The sequence below is a fragment of the Tachypleus tridentatus genome, chromosome 1, assembly GCF_004210375.1.
Source record: "Tachypleus tridentatus isolate NWPU-2018 chromosome 1, ASM421037v1, whole genome shotgun sequence".
Taxonomy (NCBI): Eukaryota; Metazoa; Arthropoda; class Merostomata; order Xiphosura; family Limulidae; genus Tachypleus; species Tachypleus tridentatus.
In genome coordinates this window covers 127,937,240-127,955,349 of record NC_134825.1, presented here as the reverse complement: position 1 = coordinate 127,955,349, position 18,110 = coordinate 127,937,240, and the positions used below count along the sequence as shown (strand labels likewise).

At 34.5% G+C, this 18,110-nt stretch overlaps 1 protein-coding gene across 4 annotated transcripts in view; it reads right to left on the bottom strand.

The window, feature by feature from the left end:
- Window positions 1-18,009, bottom strand: part of LOC143223167 (methylosome protein WDR77-like) — a 42,119-nt gene extending 24,110 nt beyond the window's left edge. For 2 of the 4 annotated variants that reach the window (XR_013012731.1, XM_076450746.1), the window contains exons 1-3: window positions 17,930-17,983; window positions 13,813-13,881; window positions 6,839-7,024 (exon numbers count right to left, since the gene is read on the bottom strand). Coding sequence is in view for 3 of the 4 variants with exons in the window: in XM_076450746.1 (XP_076306861.1) it covers window positions 6,839-7,024; window positions 13,813-13,873 (247 nt within the window). In the remaining variant the exon portion in view is untranslated. Of the gene's footprint in view, window positions 1-6,838; window positions 7,025-13,812; window positions 13,882-14,363; window positions 17,736-17,929 lie in introns of those variants that run through there. The other 2 variants (XM_076450753.1, XM_076450748.1) reach the window with 2 other exon arrangements.
- Between the last annotated feature and the right edge of the window lie 101 nt (window positions 18,010-18,110).

Here is an 18,110-nt window from a genome sequence, read left to right as displayed (position 1 = left end):
ACCATGGACGAGGATATCCTGGAAAATATGTCGAAGTTTTAGGAATACACTGAGCAGCTGGCTTGTATAATACAGTCAGTTGCTGCTGCCACACAGTTGTCTATTGATGGCTGATTCACAATGGCAGGATCAAGTTCTGTCAGAGCAGTAAAAGTGGACCAGTCTGCCTGATCCACCTTCCACCAGAGCACGCGGGTAGGGTGGCATCAACCACGGCCAGTCTCTCTCAAAAGTATAGGAAAATGATCACTGTCTAGTGGATTATTGTCAACTCTCCATGAAAAATGGGAAAATAATGAAGGGGAGCAAACCAAGACATCAATAGCAGTAAAGGACTGATTAGGTGTGTGAAAATAAGTGGAAGAACCAGTATTGAAAAGAGAAAGATTGTGATCAGAGAGCATACCCTCCACAGAGCAACCCCTCCTATCAATAACAGCACTTCCCCAGAGGGGATGATGTTCATTAAAGTCCCCCAGAATTAGAAAGGGAGATGGCAACTGTTCAACAAGAGCATCAATGTCTGATTGATCATATGTCTCTCCAGGAGACAGGTAGAGAGAACAAACAGTGATGGTATGACCCAAGGAAACACGGATGGCTATGGCCTCCAAGGGTGTGTTGTGTGACAAAGACAGGGTGGCACATGCTGATCAACCAATAGTGCCACCCCTCCATATACTGATCCATCACACAGTCTGTCATTTCTGTCCAGAGAAAACTGCCAAATGGTAACTGTATCAGCAGGTTTTAGAAATGTTTCTTATAAGGAAAGACATGCATGATGGTAGGAAGCAATCAGTGTTTTGATGTCATTCAGATTAGAACGTAAACCTCGACAGTTCCATTGTATCAAGGTGGCCATTTTTAACAATGGGTAGGCGAAGTGGCTGGAGAACTCTTCTGTTTACGACCATGTCTTTTTTCCTTACTGTCCTTATTTGGCGGAGGTCTATGGACCTCCATGGATCCTGCCCTGGATCGATTGGGTAGGTCTTTGTTGTTGGAAGGAGATTCCAGTGACTGAGGACATGAACGAATGATTGTTTTGCATCTTGGGGTGGAAGAAAAAGATGTATCAGAAGAAATGCCTGTATTTGAAACCAAAGGATGTGGATCCTGAGGTTTGTTGGAATGTATGTGAGGGACAGAAATGGGTGTTGAAGTTGATTCATCAACCTTTTTAACCATGGAGGTCAAAAGGCTTTTCATTTGTTTTGAAAACGATTCTCTTGGAGGCACAGAGGGATCTGTCTGCACTCCCATTGTAGTTGTGGAACAAAGTGCAGCAGCATATGTCCGAGATGGAGTGGTAAACAGCAATTTCCGAGCCTCAGGATAACTAATGTTATGAGTCGTTTTCAAATGCTGCACCTCTTTTCCTCCAACTATTTTGAGCAAGAACGAAAGTAGGAAGGGTGGGACCCATTGCAGTTGACACAATGTGGGTCCGTGTCACACTCATAGGCACATCGTGGTCCTTGCCACCACAATGAGCACATGTCAGGGAACCACAACATGACGTCTTAAGAGTGGCCGAACCTGTGACATTGGAAACATTGGAGAGGGTTTGGAATGTATGGCCGTACCCTGCAAATTAGATAACCTGCCTTGATGGTGGCAGGTGCATGTGGTGATGTAAATGTCAAAACGAGGATATTTGTCGGCAGTGTAACTCCATCTTTGCGAGTGGAGATGCGCCTCACTGCAGAAACTCCTTGAGTGAAGAGATCACTGAGAATCTCTGACTTGGGAACATTCTTCAAAGCCCTCTCAACAATAACTCCTCGTGATGAATTCAAGGTAGCATGAGGGGTAACCTCAATAGGTACAGCTATAATTGCCTTTGAATTCAAGAGGAGTTCACTGTGTTGGGATGTGGATGTTTCAACCAATATGTCACCAGATCAAAGCTTATTTACTGACTTTGGAGAGCCACCAAGTCCCTGTAATCCATTCTGAATAAAAAAGGGGGACATTTGCCCTAAAGGTTTTTCTGAAAGAGAATGTAATATAAGAAAATGAGGTACAGGTGTTACAGATGTTGAAGATTGCTGCTCAGAGTCTTCAAGACATGGTCGCTTACCTATTGACTGTTTTTTCACTATTTTATTTAAATTTTTTGTTGGAGGATCCATAGGTAAAAAGGAAAATTTCAGTACCCACTGACCCCACCCACCATGGATCCCTATGAGGGGACGCACTACAATGTCATGCAAGGATATTGCAGCAACGCCATGGTTTTGTGAGCACTATACCCAAACACCAGCGTCAGACACAATGTCCACAACACCCATTCAGAACTTCCAACACTGGTACTTGGTTGACTCTAGCCCAAGTGGACCAGTCGATTGACCCAAGGAGGGGCCACCCAAAGGCTGCCCATCTACAGGAATTCAAGGCCAAAGTGGTGTATTAGGGTTGGACCCCTCAACCACCAGGATCCTCTCCTCCACTTCACAGGTTGCCACGCATGGCAAACACGTGGGTGGATGTTTAGATCCCAGAGGAGGTATACTGAAAGAACAGAACCTTCCCTGGGAGGTCCCCTCACCACGTATGGGAAACAAATGTATTTACAAAATAAAAGTGTGAAGAGTGAACTTTGTTGTTTTAGTGGCAACAGGTGAACCATGAAACCTCAGGTCCACAGGCTGGGAAGTTAACCACAGGACTGTACTTGATCCATAATTAAAATAAACAACGTAAATTTGATAAAAAATAAAAATGTAACACCTAATATGATTGGTTTAATCTAATTAATTAACCCCTGCACATGATCAATTTACAGAGCAGGAAGGCAATTATATATATATATATATATATAAAGTGACAATAAGAGAAACATCACAGTAAGAATAGACTTCAACAATAACAAAAAAAGTAAGAACAGTGGTAAATAAAATTATTAAAGGAATTTCATTACCTTCAGTGAAAGATCAAAGTAACTGAATGTAAAACTAAAGGTGAATGCCATACTAAAGTTGTTGCTTATTACTTTAAAAACTTTAAGATATTAATCCAAATACCTGGTAGTTTTAAAGAGTTTATGATATTCTGAAAAATTACTAATCCTTCAATCAGTAATAAAAAGACTGTTGAATTTATCAAGAAACAGAATGTTATTCAAAATTTGGTAGAAGATATTTTATTTTGAATAATAAGAGTGAGCTGGTAATGTTGAACAAATTTTTGGATCTAATAGGATGAGAGAGTAAACATCACTTATTTGGAATATTTTTATTCAGAATATTGAGCTTGAATGTTAGATTAATAGTGCTTGTATTTAAATCCAGCTCGTGTCTTTTATTTATAGTGAAAAGTCTTTTTTTTTTAAACTGAGTTTTGGTGAACAGATGTGCTTGTTGGCTTCATGAAAACCTTTATGATTCAGCAAAAAAATATTATTAACACATATCTATAAGTGAATCAAATATACGAAAACCCTTGTTAAAGGCTTTATTACTAGAATTTAATGTATTTGAAATATTAGGTAGTCCTGACAGGGACTATGTCTTATTGGTCAATATACATCTGGTCCGAAACTAATTTCAGTATATTCCAACTTTACACAAATGGTACAAAGATAAACTTAACAACTTACAATGCAAATTTTAGTTCTACTAAAGTTTTACATTCATTGTTATAGGGTAATATGTACAAGTTAAGTGAGTATTATTTATATTGCTTAAAGGTTTTCAGTGTCCTCAAAAATTAACTGTAATGACAATTTTTGCTGTAGTTGTAAGGGGAGGCAGAGTCTGTTGTCCACATTTGATATATGAAAAGTTGTGAAACCGAGCAACTCTGTTTCTGACTGTTAAAATGACCAAGTATAATATAGTTTCCCAATATTCAATTTCCCCAACACAACACAATCTCTTTGACACATATTAATACATTTGAAAAAAAAATCCATAAAAAAAGCTTTCAATCAACAGTATATACATATATAAATATTTAGCCTGAAATTAACTAACACACTACACAAAGATAATTAAATGTATAATATATCACACTCAAGTTGTCACTGCTCTGATTATAACCAGAATATCCTTCACTGTGGTACCTATACAGTTGTTAATGACAGTGGCAATCTCCAAGGCAGATTTTCTATCGTTTGTATAGAAATTTAATATTTACTTACATCATAAGACTTCATTTTAATTTATTACTTTGTTTGATGTTATTCTATTACTTGTGTATACAAATAAGCACAGTCTCTAAAACAGAAAATTCTCTAAGTACAATTTTTCTTAAGATAAAATACACTCAAGTAATTCTAGATAAAATTGTATATCTAATATTGTCTTTGTTCTAATTTGAAAAAAGAAAATTATTTTGTTCTATTTATTTTTCACGTCAAAGAGACGTAATTTTTTTTTAAATGAGTGAGACCATCCATGTCATCAACATAGAAAAATATTTCATGAGTAACATTTTAACCTTTCTACTACCACAGTTGTTAGATTGAAAATGAATATTAAATAACATACATTAAACAATGAAGTTCCAAGTTTGCCTTTATCAATAGTGTCACAGAAATATGTTTAGAGATACTCTGTTATATTGAACAGATACACTATTTTTAAGAAACCTATGTGAAAGTTATGATTACATACGATTCTGAGTGAAATCAACATTCAAAGAATATTACAATTGTTATAATTTTATAATACATACATACATACATATGAGAAAATGAAAAATAAAATTAGCCTTACAGTCTAGATTTTCATTAAACTTTATAAGGACTGGTTTGCATATGGTCTTATTCATGAGTCTTTACTGAAGTATAAATTGTGATGCTTTCTTTTTTCTTAAATATTCTTCCTTTGCAAAGACTATAGTATTTGTTGCATGACTTGCAGATCTAATTGGCAAGTTCTAGGCCATGTTTGGTAACTGCATACTGTATGGAAGTTTTTTATTCCCGAAATATGTGTACATTTTTTTTTCCAATGAGTAGTTACACTTCTCCCACTTTCACCTATGTATGAGTTCCCAAATAGTGTGTCATAGACCTTTCCTATTGACAAAGATGGGAGGGTATGTTTTAAGTGTACTAGAATTTCTCTAAGATTTTTTAGTGTTAGTTAAGATGTCTTGACTTAAAATAATCTGTTCTGTGGTTCCTTTACATATACATTCACATAAATGGGGAATTGTTTATTTAGGTTACTTCTCCCTAGTCTTAAATCTTTTATCAATTTAGGGGTGAACTAACTAAAATATCCCCTCCTTTTTTTTGTTATAAGCTCATCCCCTATCCTAAAGTCACTTCTCTTTTTGTATTTGTTGAAAAATCAGGTTTATCATGTCTCTTGGGTTGGGTGAGGAGAAGAAGCAGAGACATATTGACAAGTAGGTATTGATTTGTAGAACAGTCAAGGATAAAATGTTTCTTGCTATTTTGTATTACCTCTGCTACTGAAGTTGGAGAGAGGTTATATTTTCACCCTTTTGTATAACACATCAGCAAGATTTCATGAAAACCACTGAATGGATTTGAACAAAAGTTATTATACATTTGAACAATAACTTAATTTAGAAATGATCAGGTTTTTTTTTAGGGTCAAAGATCATAAAAATAAAAGAAAAAATCCCTATCTGTTAAAATGGGGACTAATTTTTCACACTATTTTTGCTCTAAAGCTTAGTCACAAATGATTGGATGTTGGTGAAACTGGTGAACATAAGTGGAACATTATTTTTTATTCTCCAGCCAAAATTGGTCCATGTCCATTGTTAACAACAGACATGGTATATAATTTTGTAATATTTGGAGCCAAATATGATCAACATTGTATGGCAGAGGGATGCACTCCACTGAGTTCCCAGATAGTTATCAAAGTATTTAAAAATTAATGCTTCTGTTTTTTTATCCTGTTAGGTCCAATAGGCAAAAACATATTTCTCAAAAATTACAATACATGCATGTGTGATTCCTCATTTAAGTTTTAGCTGGATGTCTGAAACACTGCTCTAATCAGAAAGTGCTTATTTCAATGATGTGGATGATCTTACACAGTGAAAAAAATTTTGTTTTTCAGTTTATTTGATTTGGCTTTACACTGTTATTGGTGTTTAGCTATCAGAGCTAGTTTATTATCAAATGAAATGGCATAACTGATTATTTTTTTTTTTAAGTATTACAGCCAATGTATATAAAATGTTATTAAAAATACTATATTAAGAGGTTTTTAAAAACTTTAGCCAAGCATATAAAACAATATGACACTGTCTATAAACAGCCTTTCAAAGCATGGATGAAAGAAAATAAATATGGTGCATACCAAAATTTATTCCTTGCCCTTGAACTAACAAATCTTGTAAAAAACTACAACAACACAAAAAAAAAAAAACTAGATAGTAACAACTGTTAAGCAGTTTTGAAAATAGTTGCACCTAATCAAAAAATCTAAGAAGTTTCAAAGAACAACTAGCATTACCTTGGGAGGGTCTTTGGAAATATTTGTAATTATTTGGTAAAACATTATGTTTCACAAGCATATCTCTGACCCAGAAAGAATAACAATCTCAATTACAAAATTTGCAATTTCCAGAAATTACAAAGTGTAACTATTTGCTATGATAAAATTCTACAGACTGAAAATATATTAAGGCTGCATGCACCTGGAAATATATAATATTACAGATATATATACCTGGAGATATGGCTACATTTAAATAGATATAATATGAAGGATAGATATACATGGATATGTATGTACGTGTTACATGTAACATCTGGTGATATAATAATGACTACATATATCCAGATATATAACACTGAGACTATGTGTACCTGGAAATACAATATTGAGGCTACATGTACCTGAATCAGTCCCTATGAGCACCTTATTCTGCTCAACACCAACTGCATCACAAACACCAGAATCTGTTTCAACTCCAGTCAAACACTTCCTCACATTTGGAGCATCATCAGCAGATTTGAAACACCAAACTGAACCACTCCAGTATCGTCCAATTAGGTTTGAAGATGTTAGAACAAAAGTTCCATCTGTAAATGTACATCAGTAATGTTCAAGAAAATTACATTCAGTACATAAAACATTTATAAAAACCCATTTTACTTTATCAACAAATACTTAAATATACATGTTAAGAGTACAAACTGATACTTGTAGAACTCAAAACTGCTATACAACTGGGCTATACGCATGAAAATACATGCAGGACCACCACCTCATATACTATTTATGATATTAATACACTGGTGAGCTAGATTTCAATGAATAACCACATTTATTTCTACAATTTGTTACAAATTACATATAGATTACATAACTAATTTTATCTTTTCAGAACATGTACAAATAATTAAAACAAATTACTAAAAAAATGTATTTAGAAAACTCTAAAAACTGCATCACCAAAGTTTACAAAAATTAAGTAACACAGAAGAGACACAAATTAGCATTTTCCTACATTGAAATGTGTTTCTGATATGTACCTTTTACCTTAAAAGAGCTTTTCTTGACTGCTACTGCCCTCTGTTTGTACAACTATTTAATGTACACCACTAGCCTTCTACCTCTTGTTTCAAGATATACACATGCAAACTAACGTGCAGCAGCTCTCCACCAATAGGGGTGAAACACTACTCCTATCATAACCAGAGCTCTCTTCACACCTGCACTCGTTAATCACTTTGAGATAGGTTGAAAGAATTACATCAAATATCATCAGAAGTGGGGAGGTTGGGTGGGAAATGAGAGAAGAGGTAGGTATCTATTGGAAACACATTTTCAGAGTAGGAAAATGTTAACTTCCAATATGATATCTTATACCTTTTCACAAAGTTACTAGAATACCACACTGAATTGATGGAAGACCAATAAAAAGAAAAGATCCCCCTTTAAGAAGCACCCAAAGAGAGACCAGGAAGTATGGAACCAAGGGAAAAAATGTCACACTTCAGCAGAAGACCACACTACATCTGATCCTGGTATACTCTTCATTCTTTTATGACAGTGTTACAAATATAAAAGATTAAAAAAAAAAAAAAAGGAATCTGAGAACATGAACAACTGATGAAGAACTCCTGTGTGTTGAGTAGCTGGTTGCAACAGCTCATAGTAATAGTTCAACCTCATCCAACACCAACAAAAGGTGTAAATGGTAAATCAGATCTGCAGTAGGTAGACAATCACCTACCTTTTCAACTTGAAATAGGAATTGGTAGGGGAAATTAACATTTACTAACACCAAAAATGTATTTTTTATAGGTAACTAACCCCTTTCACCCAGTTGTATTGACTTTCATTTTCCCTCTAGACACTAGTTAATTTTATGAAGAGTGCATCAGTCTTTTATACTTCTACATTTTTTGTCATTGCAGCAACATGTGCTGATCATGCAACCACTCTCCATTAATCCCATTGTGCCCTCTATAATAACACAGGTAGTTCCACCTACTTCTGGAGCACAATTTTCACTTTTGAGAATTAGCATGTACAAACCCAAAAATACTAGCAACTCAATGGGGAGGAAGGATGAGAAGTGGGTGAACAAAGGTAAGAACCCACTGGAAATGCATTTCTAGTGTCAGAAAATGTAAAACTTCTATAAGGCTAGGTCTGATTAAGATGGCACTGAAGAGAACCCCCAACTGAATAAGGAACTGAGTGAGAGTGAGAAAGGACTTCTCTACCTTGATGGGAAACCTCACCCAAGCAGACTTTCATAGACTTTCAAAATTAGAGTTATTGGTAGAATGGGCTCTGTAAGAGGCAAGTACGAGCCAGTTGTCCACATAATGATGAGTCTGATGATCCAACAAAAGAATGTGATGTGCAAAAGCACAGACAACCTGACAGGAGACATAAGAAGCTGAGGCAAGACCAAATGGTAGTGCAAGAAACTGGAACACATCTTCCCCATGGATGAACCCAAGATAACAACATGACTCCTGAGCAATGTGGATATGAAAGTAAGCATTTGTCACATCAAATTTGGTCTTCTAGAGACTATGGAAAAAAAAAAAAAAGAAGTAGGATAAATCTATGGTGAATCAGGGTGTGTCAAGAAAGGCATTCAGCTAGGAGAGATCAATAACAGGTCTCCAATCTCCAGTCTTTTCAGGGACAACAAACATATGGGAATAAAAGCCAGGAGGTACAGGTACAACATGTTCTGCAGCACACATGTGAAAAAGACTGTGAAATGACTCAATTAGATGACTGGATAAGGAGGGAGAAAAGAAACCATGAATAAAAATGGGAGGAGGACTGAAATTTAATGCACAGATCCTCTCACAGAACCTGTAACACAAATGGATTTATTGTAAAGGATTCTGAGTTAATGGAAAAGAGATGTAAACCTGCTCACTGATAATGATGAGGCCGAGAGGAATGGGTGTGAGAAAGGGAATGTTGAAAGTAAGTAAAAGGGTGCATTTAAGAATAAGGTGCATGAGGCACTCAATAAGGCAAAGATTTAAAAGGGTGGAACAAATGATAAGCACGGGAGGACAAAGTAAAATGTAATCTCCCCACATTGTTTCTGGACTTCAAAGACTTGGGAAGACCCCCAAAAACTGTTTGGTGTTGAAACATTGCCTAATGAATTTCCCTTAACAACAAAAGGTGGATATGAACACCCAAAAGTAAAGCATCCCTTCAGAGTAAAACCCAATGACACAAAATCTAAGTGGTGAAGGATAAGGCTGAAGCCAATAACAGTAGACAACAGGAGGGTCTGGGGATTGGCCAAGAACTGATAGGTCTGAGACAACCACTGTAAAGAGAAAAGAACATATAAAAGACTGGTGAATATAATGCAAATCACAGTAAACTGGGACATATTAAAATGAACCAAGATATCAAAATTAGAAACTCATAAGACAAGAAGAAGATCTAAACAATGACAATCCAAATAGGGATTCAAGGGATGTTGGTAAAGAAAATCTATTGGGTAAAAAAATTGAGGGGAACAAAGCATTCCAAGTCCTGACTGTACTTGAGGAACAAAATATTGAGCAAGAACAAGGACGTCTGAAGAGGGAAGAAAATAACGGAAAAGAGGCTCTTCTCTCAGTAAGGAACAAGTAGAAGAATCATAGGCTAAATTGGGAGACATAAAATTTGGCAAACCTGATAAGTAAGGCTTAAAAAAGGCATGGTTAGCAGACTTTCCTAAATGCTAGTGTTATGTGACTGGCTGAAGAAAAACTAGAGCAGAAAAAACAAAGTCAAAATTGTCTTCCCCTGATGAAAAACTTCCTCAGAAGTAAGGTTTTGGGGGAAGGAAGAACAAGCAGAAGCAGCAGCAAGAGAGTCTAACTCCTGCCATTTTGATGCTTGAGCCTCCTTAGCTAAAATTGGCAACTCATCACATTGGGGATTAGTGACACGAGTTTTCATTCACACTGGTGGGAACTTCTTCATTCATCATATAAAAATTCAAGTTCACAAGTCCATATGACCTTCCTGAACAGAAGCAAAGTAAAGGAACAACTAATTCCAACTTAATGTAAAAACTAGCAAGAAGACACAAAAGCACTGCAAAATTCACTTGAAGAATCACTGAAAACATATCTGAATACTGTAGCACTAATCTTGAAAGTGACGATTGTGCTTCAGTGTCAGAGTGAGCTAACTGAACACAATGGGATTGATGGAGGATGATCACATGATCTGCAGTGACACCAAAAATATAGTTGTATAAAACACTGGTGTGCTGTTCAAAAGATTGACCAATGCCAAAAGAGCAAATGAAGATCAAAATAGGTATGGGTGAGAGAAGGTAGTACTGCTTCAGGAGATGAGCTTCCATATCAAAACCTGTTACCACTTGTGCGCATTTCCAACACCAGATCTGCTAAGATCTGATATCCAGCACATGATAGAAAGGTAAGAAGCTCTAGCAGGATTACATATCCAGTCCAAAATCTCATGGTAGTGGATATAGTACTTCTAATCTGTGGTAGGAAGAGAATATTCAGCTGCACACATGCAAGTAAATGTGCTGCATCCAGCTACAAACAACACCAGATCTACTGGGAACCAACATTCAGCAGATAGTAGTAAAAGGTACTGCAAAGCTGGGGTACATTTTCAGGCTAAAACCTGGTGGCAGAGGACATTTGAAATTCAGTACACAGTGGGAGTAGGGAAACTAACCAATACACATGAGAACTTTCTCAATGGGACCATATCCAACGAACACCAGGAGTACACATCAAGAGGAAGGTAGGGAGGAGAAACATCTCACATAAAAAAGCAAATTGCAATTATATATAAAAATACATACATTCATGAGATGGTAAAGTGCTTCAACCAAAACCTGACAGCATCTGGAATTGTGTATTAGGTCTGCAGTAGGAAAGGCATCATGCCATCTACACAGATTATAAATTGTGACCAGACCATCTCCAATCAAAAATCAGACCCACTGGGAATGTACATCCAAAGGATGGTAGAAAGGAGGAATGCCACTGAGAAAAAACAATCAGTCAGATATAGAGATAGGAATATAGCATAGTGCAACAATAAAATCTTGGCAACATCTGGAATTGTACATCAGATGTATGGTAAGAAAAGTCTCAGTGCCAAGTAGCATAAGGAATGGGCAACAATTTCTGTCTGCTTTACTCATGTTAGTCAAATGTATGGTCTGAGATCAATACATTTATGAAGCAAAAAGCCATTAGAGAAAACTATTAGCAGTCCTACAGAACACCACATCTCTATGGTGTGCATAACCCAAACCTGCAATGCAAATAGTTAGGCACAAATGGCATTAATACAGACACACACAAACAACACTTGGTAGCATATGGAATTATACATCAGGTCTGACATAGAAAGGGCTGCAGTGTAATAAACAAGCATGTTTGCAAAATGAAGAGTGTAGATTTTTTTTAAAAAAAGTATACCTGGTCAGACACCACTTTCCACATCATGGGATCCACAATACAATAGCAAAAAAGCCCCTGAAAAATAAGAAAAATAGGAAAACAGAAAAAAATTTCATAATCTTAAAATGCTATATTTAAATAGACAGTTAAAATATACTAAGTCTGTAGTTTAACAGAAAACTTTGACATATCCGTGTGCAAAATCTAATACATCTGAATAGTACTGCCAATTATGAAGTGATTAATGAGTGCATAAGTAAATTTGGCATTTGTTATGATAAGGCTGGTGTTGCACTGTTATTGGTGGAGAGCTGCTGCTGCATGACCATTTGCACATGGATATGCAGAAGCAGTAGGTGGAAGGCTAGGGTGTGCATTTTAAATTTGTGCAGATAGAGAACAGTGCTAATTGAGAAAGGTTATTTTGTGAGAAGAGGTAAGATACTGTATTGGAAAAAATTCTATTTATGACAATTATTGAAATTCTATTTATAATTTTCATATTACATTTCTGCACATATTCAATGTAAAATGTTTATGCAACTCTGGAGCAGAAATAATTTGCACCAATAGAGGACAGTGCTAGTAAAGAAAAGCTGTTTTGTTTTTGTGAGTTGAGGTAAGATACTGTATTGAAATTATTCTGAAGAATACTAGTTAGTGCTTTGAATGTTTCAGGTGTATTCTATGAAATACAGTTGATTACACCTTCAGAAAGCTTCCTACTTTCCCAGGTTGCTACAAGATTCCCAATTGCATGCACATCTAAAGCATATATTATCACACATGCCAAGGGTCAACCTAAATGGTATTTGAATGTTCTCTAATCATAATTAATAAATTTTTACTCCTTTGAACAATGCACACTAACCCTAAAAAAATTATTTCTCACAGCACTTTTTTTTAAATAACATCTTTGTTTTCTTATTAATCAGAGTACAAAGGTTTTAAATCAGTTTTATTACCAAAAAATATTTGTAAAAATGAATGTTTGAACAAATACCATCCCTGTAAACTAACAAGTTCAAAAATGCTAATGGAAAGGTTAGAAAAATGTCATAATGTGAAAGGAAGAAAATTAAAAACTTAAATACAGTTTATAACATACGTCTGCCATCATATATTTCATATGTAAACACATTTATTGCTTCCATTTATGGTGACCTACATTTTCCAATACATTAGAACACTGGTCAAGGATTTGGGGTGACTATTTTTTGCTCTAGTCATTTCCAGTATTGTTAAGGCTTCTGATTTTTGGTTTTAATTGATAAACACTGAATAAACAATTCCCAATACCAAAAAATGAAATGGTGTCTTTCCAATAAATATCAGAAAAATACTAGAAATGGTTATTCAAATTGTATGAATTTCCACACTTTCCTAAATCACTGTGTCCACAAGATATAATCATTTACATGTAGCTCTTGTACAATAATAATTACTTTTCATTATATTAGCTGATCTAACCTATTTTTTATTTTTATTCTTTAAAAACAAGAAATTTGAGACTTACATTGATGGTCACTGACAAAACAAGATAATTGTACATTTCACAATTATTACATTATTTATTCATGAACATGGTTTCACCAGTAAAGGCATCAGCACATTTAGATTATTTTTATTTGAAAGTTAAACTGTAATTACTACACCTTAGTGTTTTCCACAAAAAGTACTTTAAGCATAACAGTTATTTGAACAGTTTTGGATTTTTAACTGGCATCTCAATCACATATACACAAATTTGTATGAATAGGTATTAAAACCTTAAATTAAAGCACTTAGAATAACTTATAGTTTATTGGATTTTTTTTTAATATTATAAAGTATTTTAAACATTTCACAAACTTTCATGTACAGTATAGACATACAATAAAAGCACTTATTTATGTAAATTATAAGACTAGTTAACAAAATTCACAAACCATTCCAATGTAATATTGAGTCCAGGTGCTTTTCCACCACAGCAGGTACCAATGATGACATAGTGTATTCTAACAAGATATTAATAACTTAAAAAGTGGTTTGAACACAAATACATGTTAATGTATATATGCATAAACATATTTTCTAAACAATTTTAATGACAGTGCAACACTTGTTTAAAGAGTTATAAACACACAGTATAAATTTAACATTCAAATATCCTAGAAAATGTATAATGAAGAAGACAAGAGCTCTGTATGGAAATTCCCAGTCCATCTCAAAATTAAAGCTTCTGGTGCCAAAAAGAACTTAAAACCTTGAAGAAGCATAGCAATAAGTTAATGAGCAGGGGGATTATGTTTTATGAAGTTATTTTACATAAAAACAATTTCCAAAGAGTAGAATACTGTCAATATAATCCCCATTTTACAAAATAAACTGAGAAGGAAAAAATCCAGGAAACTAAAGGACTAGATTTGTTCATTTTACTTCTGTCGTGAGCAAAATGTTTGAATCTATAATAAAAATACACTAAAAAGTTGGTAATTACCTTCATTAAATCATCCTCAGCATGGTTTAATTGGCAAAATAATACAAAGTTTAATGATAAATGGGGGAGTTTCCTATTTTAAGAATGTTATTAATTATGAATAGAATTGGGTAATTAACTTGATTAATAAATTATTTATGAACTGAGCATCAATTCCATTAATTAGTGCTACATAAACTAATCAGTTATTACACTTAAATAAATTAATGTAATAAAAATTAACTAATCAAAATCAGTTTCTAATTACTTATGCTTTGAATTACTCAAACTATTTATTAATTAAAAGTTAACATTTTTCTTACCTGAAAATGAGTTTCAGGTAGTTACCTACCTCTCAGCATCACTAAGAGCTATTATCTTGTGCACAACTGCCATGGAACGTTCTGTGCATGTCACAATCCTTGAGCATACCCCCACCCCTAGGTGTATCTATATATATTTTACCAGACTATGACAATCATCGTAATGCTTTATCCCTCCATGAACAGTTAGACACCACAACCTCAATGCATGTCAATCCCCATGAGTATTAGCACATGATCATACTCATTCTTGACAACGGAAAGAAAATATGCAAAAAAGGCAAGGAAAGGTGATACAGAGAGGTAAATATCTATCTGGAATATATTTTCATGTAAGGAAAGCGTTAATTAACTTTGGAAATGCAACCTACATCTCTGCACCACTAAGAGTGAAATATTCATAATGAAAATGGTGGAAGGTTTCTGCAGACAATTTTACCAAAATGAGTTAATTTTGGAAAAAGTGACAGAAAGGGAAAGCTCCCAAGGTGTAGCTTCCATGAGATAAGGGAAGCAGCATCGAGTGGGAGACCACAACTTTCTCAAGTAGGGTATACTCTTCTTCCAATTTGTTGATACTTACTCATAGGTATATTTCATGTATACTATCGATAGAAGACAGATTTACAGTAGAGGATATCTGATAAATCCAGCATTAGCAATAATGTGTCACAAAAGTGGGTAAAATGTTAGTGTGTGATGTGGGATAAGAGTTCTATGCCATTCTCTCTTGGTGAAATACTTACATGAAATATAGTAATAAAAGGTAGGGAGAGGAAAAGCTCTCACCTGTGTCCAGGGGCAAATCCAAGTTCCATCCAACTTGAAATATATGGTGGGAATTGCTTAGGAGATGTAATTGTGAGATGTCCTGTACCACACTTCCAAGGAACATCCCAATCACACACCTCAAACTAGAGAAGACCCAACTACAATCTTATCAGGTGGAAGGCACCAACTGCAGAGGATACACTGTGTACCAACCTCCTTGTTGGCTTGAGATGGGGGATGAAAGGGTTCTCCCATGCTCTAATATAAAAAATGGGAGAGGATACACAGTGGAGAGAATAGTGAGAGAGTTCGTGAGCCACTGTGATCCAACACAATCATTTGGAATTAGTACACACCAAGCAACAGTGCAATAGGTTACTATATCTAAAGACAAGAAGGACAACCCAGGTGTAAGTTAGAATCATAGCTGGTGATGTCTATTCCATATTTGTAAAAAAAAATATGAAAATGTCAATGTCCATTGTAAAAATATACTGCACAAGTAGTCTTGTGAAAAAAACAACAACTCAAGAATGTGCATTGAACAGTGGCAGATACATTTAATGTTTGTTTTTTTTATTCCCTCCTGCTCGATGTGGATTTCAAGTAAGTATTAACTGTAAGGCAATTCCAGCGAGTTCCTGCATTGTATGCAAATATTCTAGCATATTATTATAAAATATTCCAGCACATTCTGGAATGTTGTAACATATTCTTGGATATTCCAAAGTATTCTACATACCACTAATGTTCAAAAACATTCCATGTACAGATACTCCTATGCTGTTACTTTTTACTTTCAGAATATCCTATATGGCAAGACAGTAGTTTCAATAAATTCTATGAGAGTATATAAGCACTTCAGGAGATTGCTTTGTATCATTTCATCTGACACTGTACCACAAATCAATGCAAATGGATACTGTAACAAGAAGACTATACTTTGGCTGTTTGGTTCTCAAAATATGCAAATACTGTGAGCTTTTTTTCTACCACCATAAAACATTAAAAAAGACAGTTCATCAAAGCTCAAAGTTTATGATCAAAGAGACTGTAGCTTTTTTGGAACAAGGCTCGAATTCTAATTTATCCATAACATCACAGCATTATTAAACAAGAAAGTTTCAGAAAAATGGGCACAGCTAATAAAAAATAAGAAAAACTAAAAAATATCAAGTCAATTAAACAGTCTATCAATAACCTGGGTGATCATTTTAATATCATTCATAGGGATGCCCTTACTCTAATCAAGATCTCAGAAGAAAAAGACTCTTCTTGCTCAAGAGAAAGATGCTGTGAGTGCTGGAGCTCAGTGATAAAAGTACTTTTTTGAAGGAATGAATCAAAAACTGATTTAAAAAAAATGTGGTGCAAATGTGGACAAGAAATTACAAGTTAAACAGAAACAGCAGGCCTTAAATGAAACTGTCAGTTATTGAAAACTGTCCCACAGCAATGATGATGATGTTGGTGGATACAGTACCTAACAGTGAGTAGGATAAAGAAGCAGTTAAAAAATCACCACCTTCTGAGCATACAAAAGAGGGCAGGAAGAAATATCACTCCTGGCTTAGCATCAGCAGCTACAGAAAGAATAAGTTTGGGTGACAAAAAGATATTTGTTCTTGCTGGCATAACTCACAGCTTTGATCATATGCAGAAGTAATAAAAGGTTAAGACTCTAAATGAGAAAGAAAATATGATCAAACTCTAAAGTGCATTCAAATGTTAATATATTCTATAATTAAGTCTTTTAACTTGTATGAACAAGTTTACTAAGTGATATTATTACAATAAGCTACTGTCAAGGTCATAATATATTGTACTAAATTTTAATTCAACTTAAAAAAATAAACTTATTATAATATACAATTACATTATTTAAATTTTGGGCTACTACAACTGGTGTGATTCTGAACTTTAAAATTTAAATTTCAAATCATACCTGGACTTAATCTTTTTTTAATAGTATTTTTTTTAAATAACAGTTTAAGGGTTGGTTTGGGAAGTGAAATAATTTGTAAGTACTTTTTTAAGGAGAAATTATCTGCTTTTCTTTTTTCCTGAGACCACATTTCTGGTTCCTCAGTCAATTATTAAAAGAGTTTAACAAAAATATGAAACTTGGTCTCTAACTCTCATTATCAGTGTCAGGAAGAAAGAAAATTCAGACTAATATTTAATTCTACAAGTAGTAATTAATACTCAGTACTACTATTAGCACTGGAACGTGTAGAACGCTCATGTATACTACTACCAGAAACAGTTAGAGCGGAAGTGATAGTACTACTACTGTTATTACTATTAGTTTTAAGTTAAACAAGAAAAGTCTATTCATTTGGTAAAAAAGAACTACTTCCAATTCCGTATTTTCTCGATTTTTTATACTTTAATATAAGACTTAAAATGCTATTCTTCACTTATGAATGCCCTTTTAAATTTAAATTATACGGATCATATTAATAAAATTAATTTTAGGCCTAAACGGCAAACCTTCAATACTAGACCTTCTCCTTGAAGATTGGTTAAACTTTGCCGCTACATAAAACTGAGAGTATCGGAAATGAAAACGCGTGATTTATTTTAACCATACTTGTTTAATTTTTTAAAATCCAGCTACATTAAGTTATTTTAATATTTGAAATATGTTTTAATTATTAAAAGTGCTAAATAA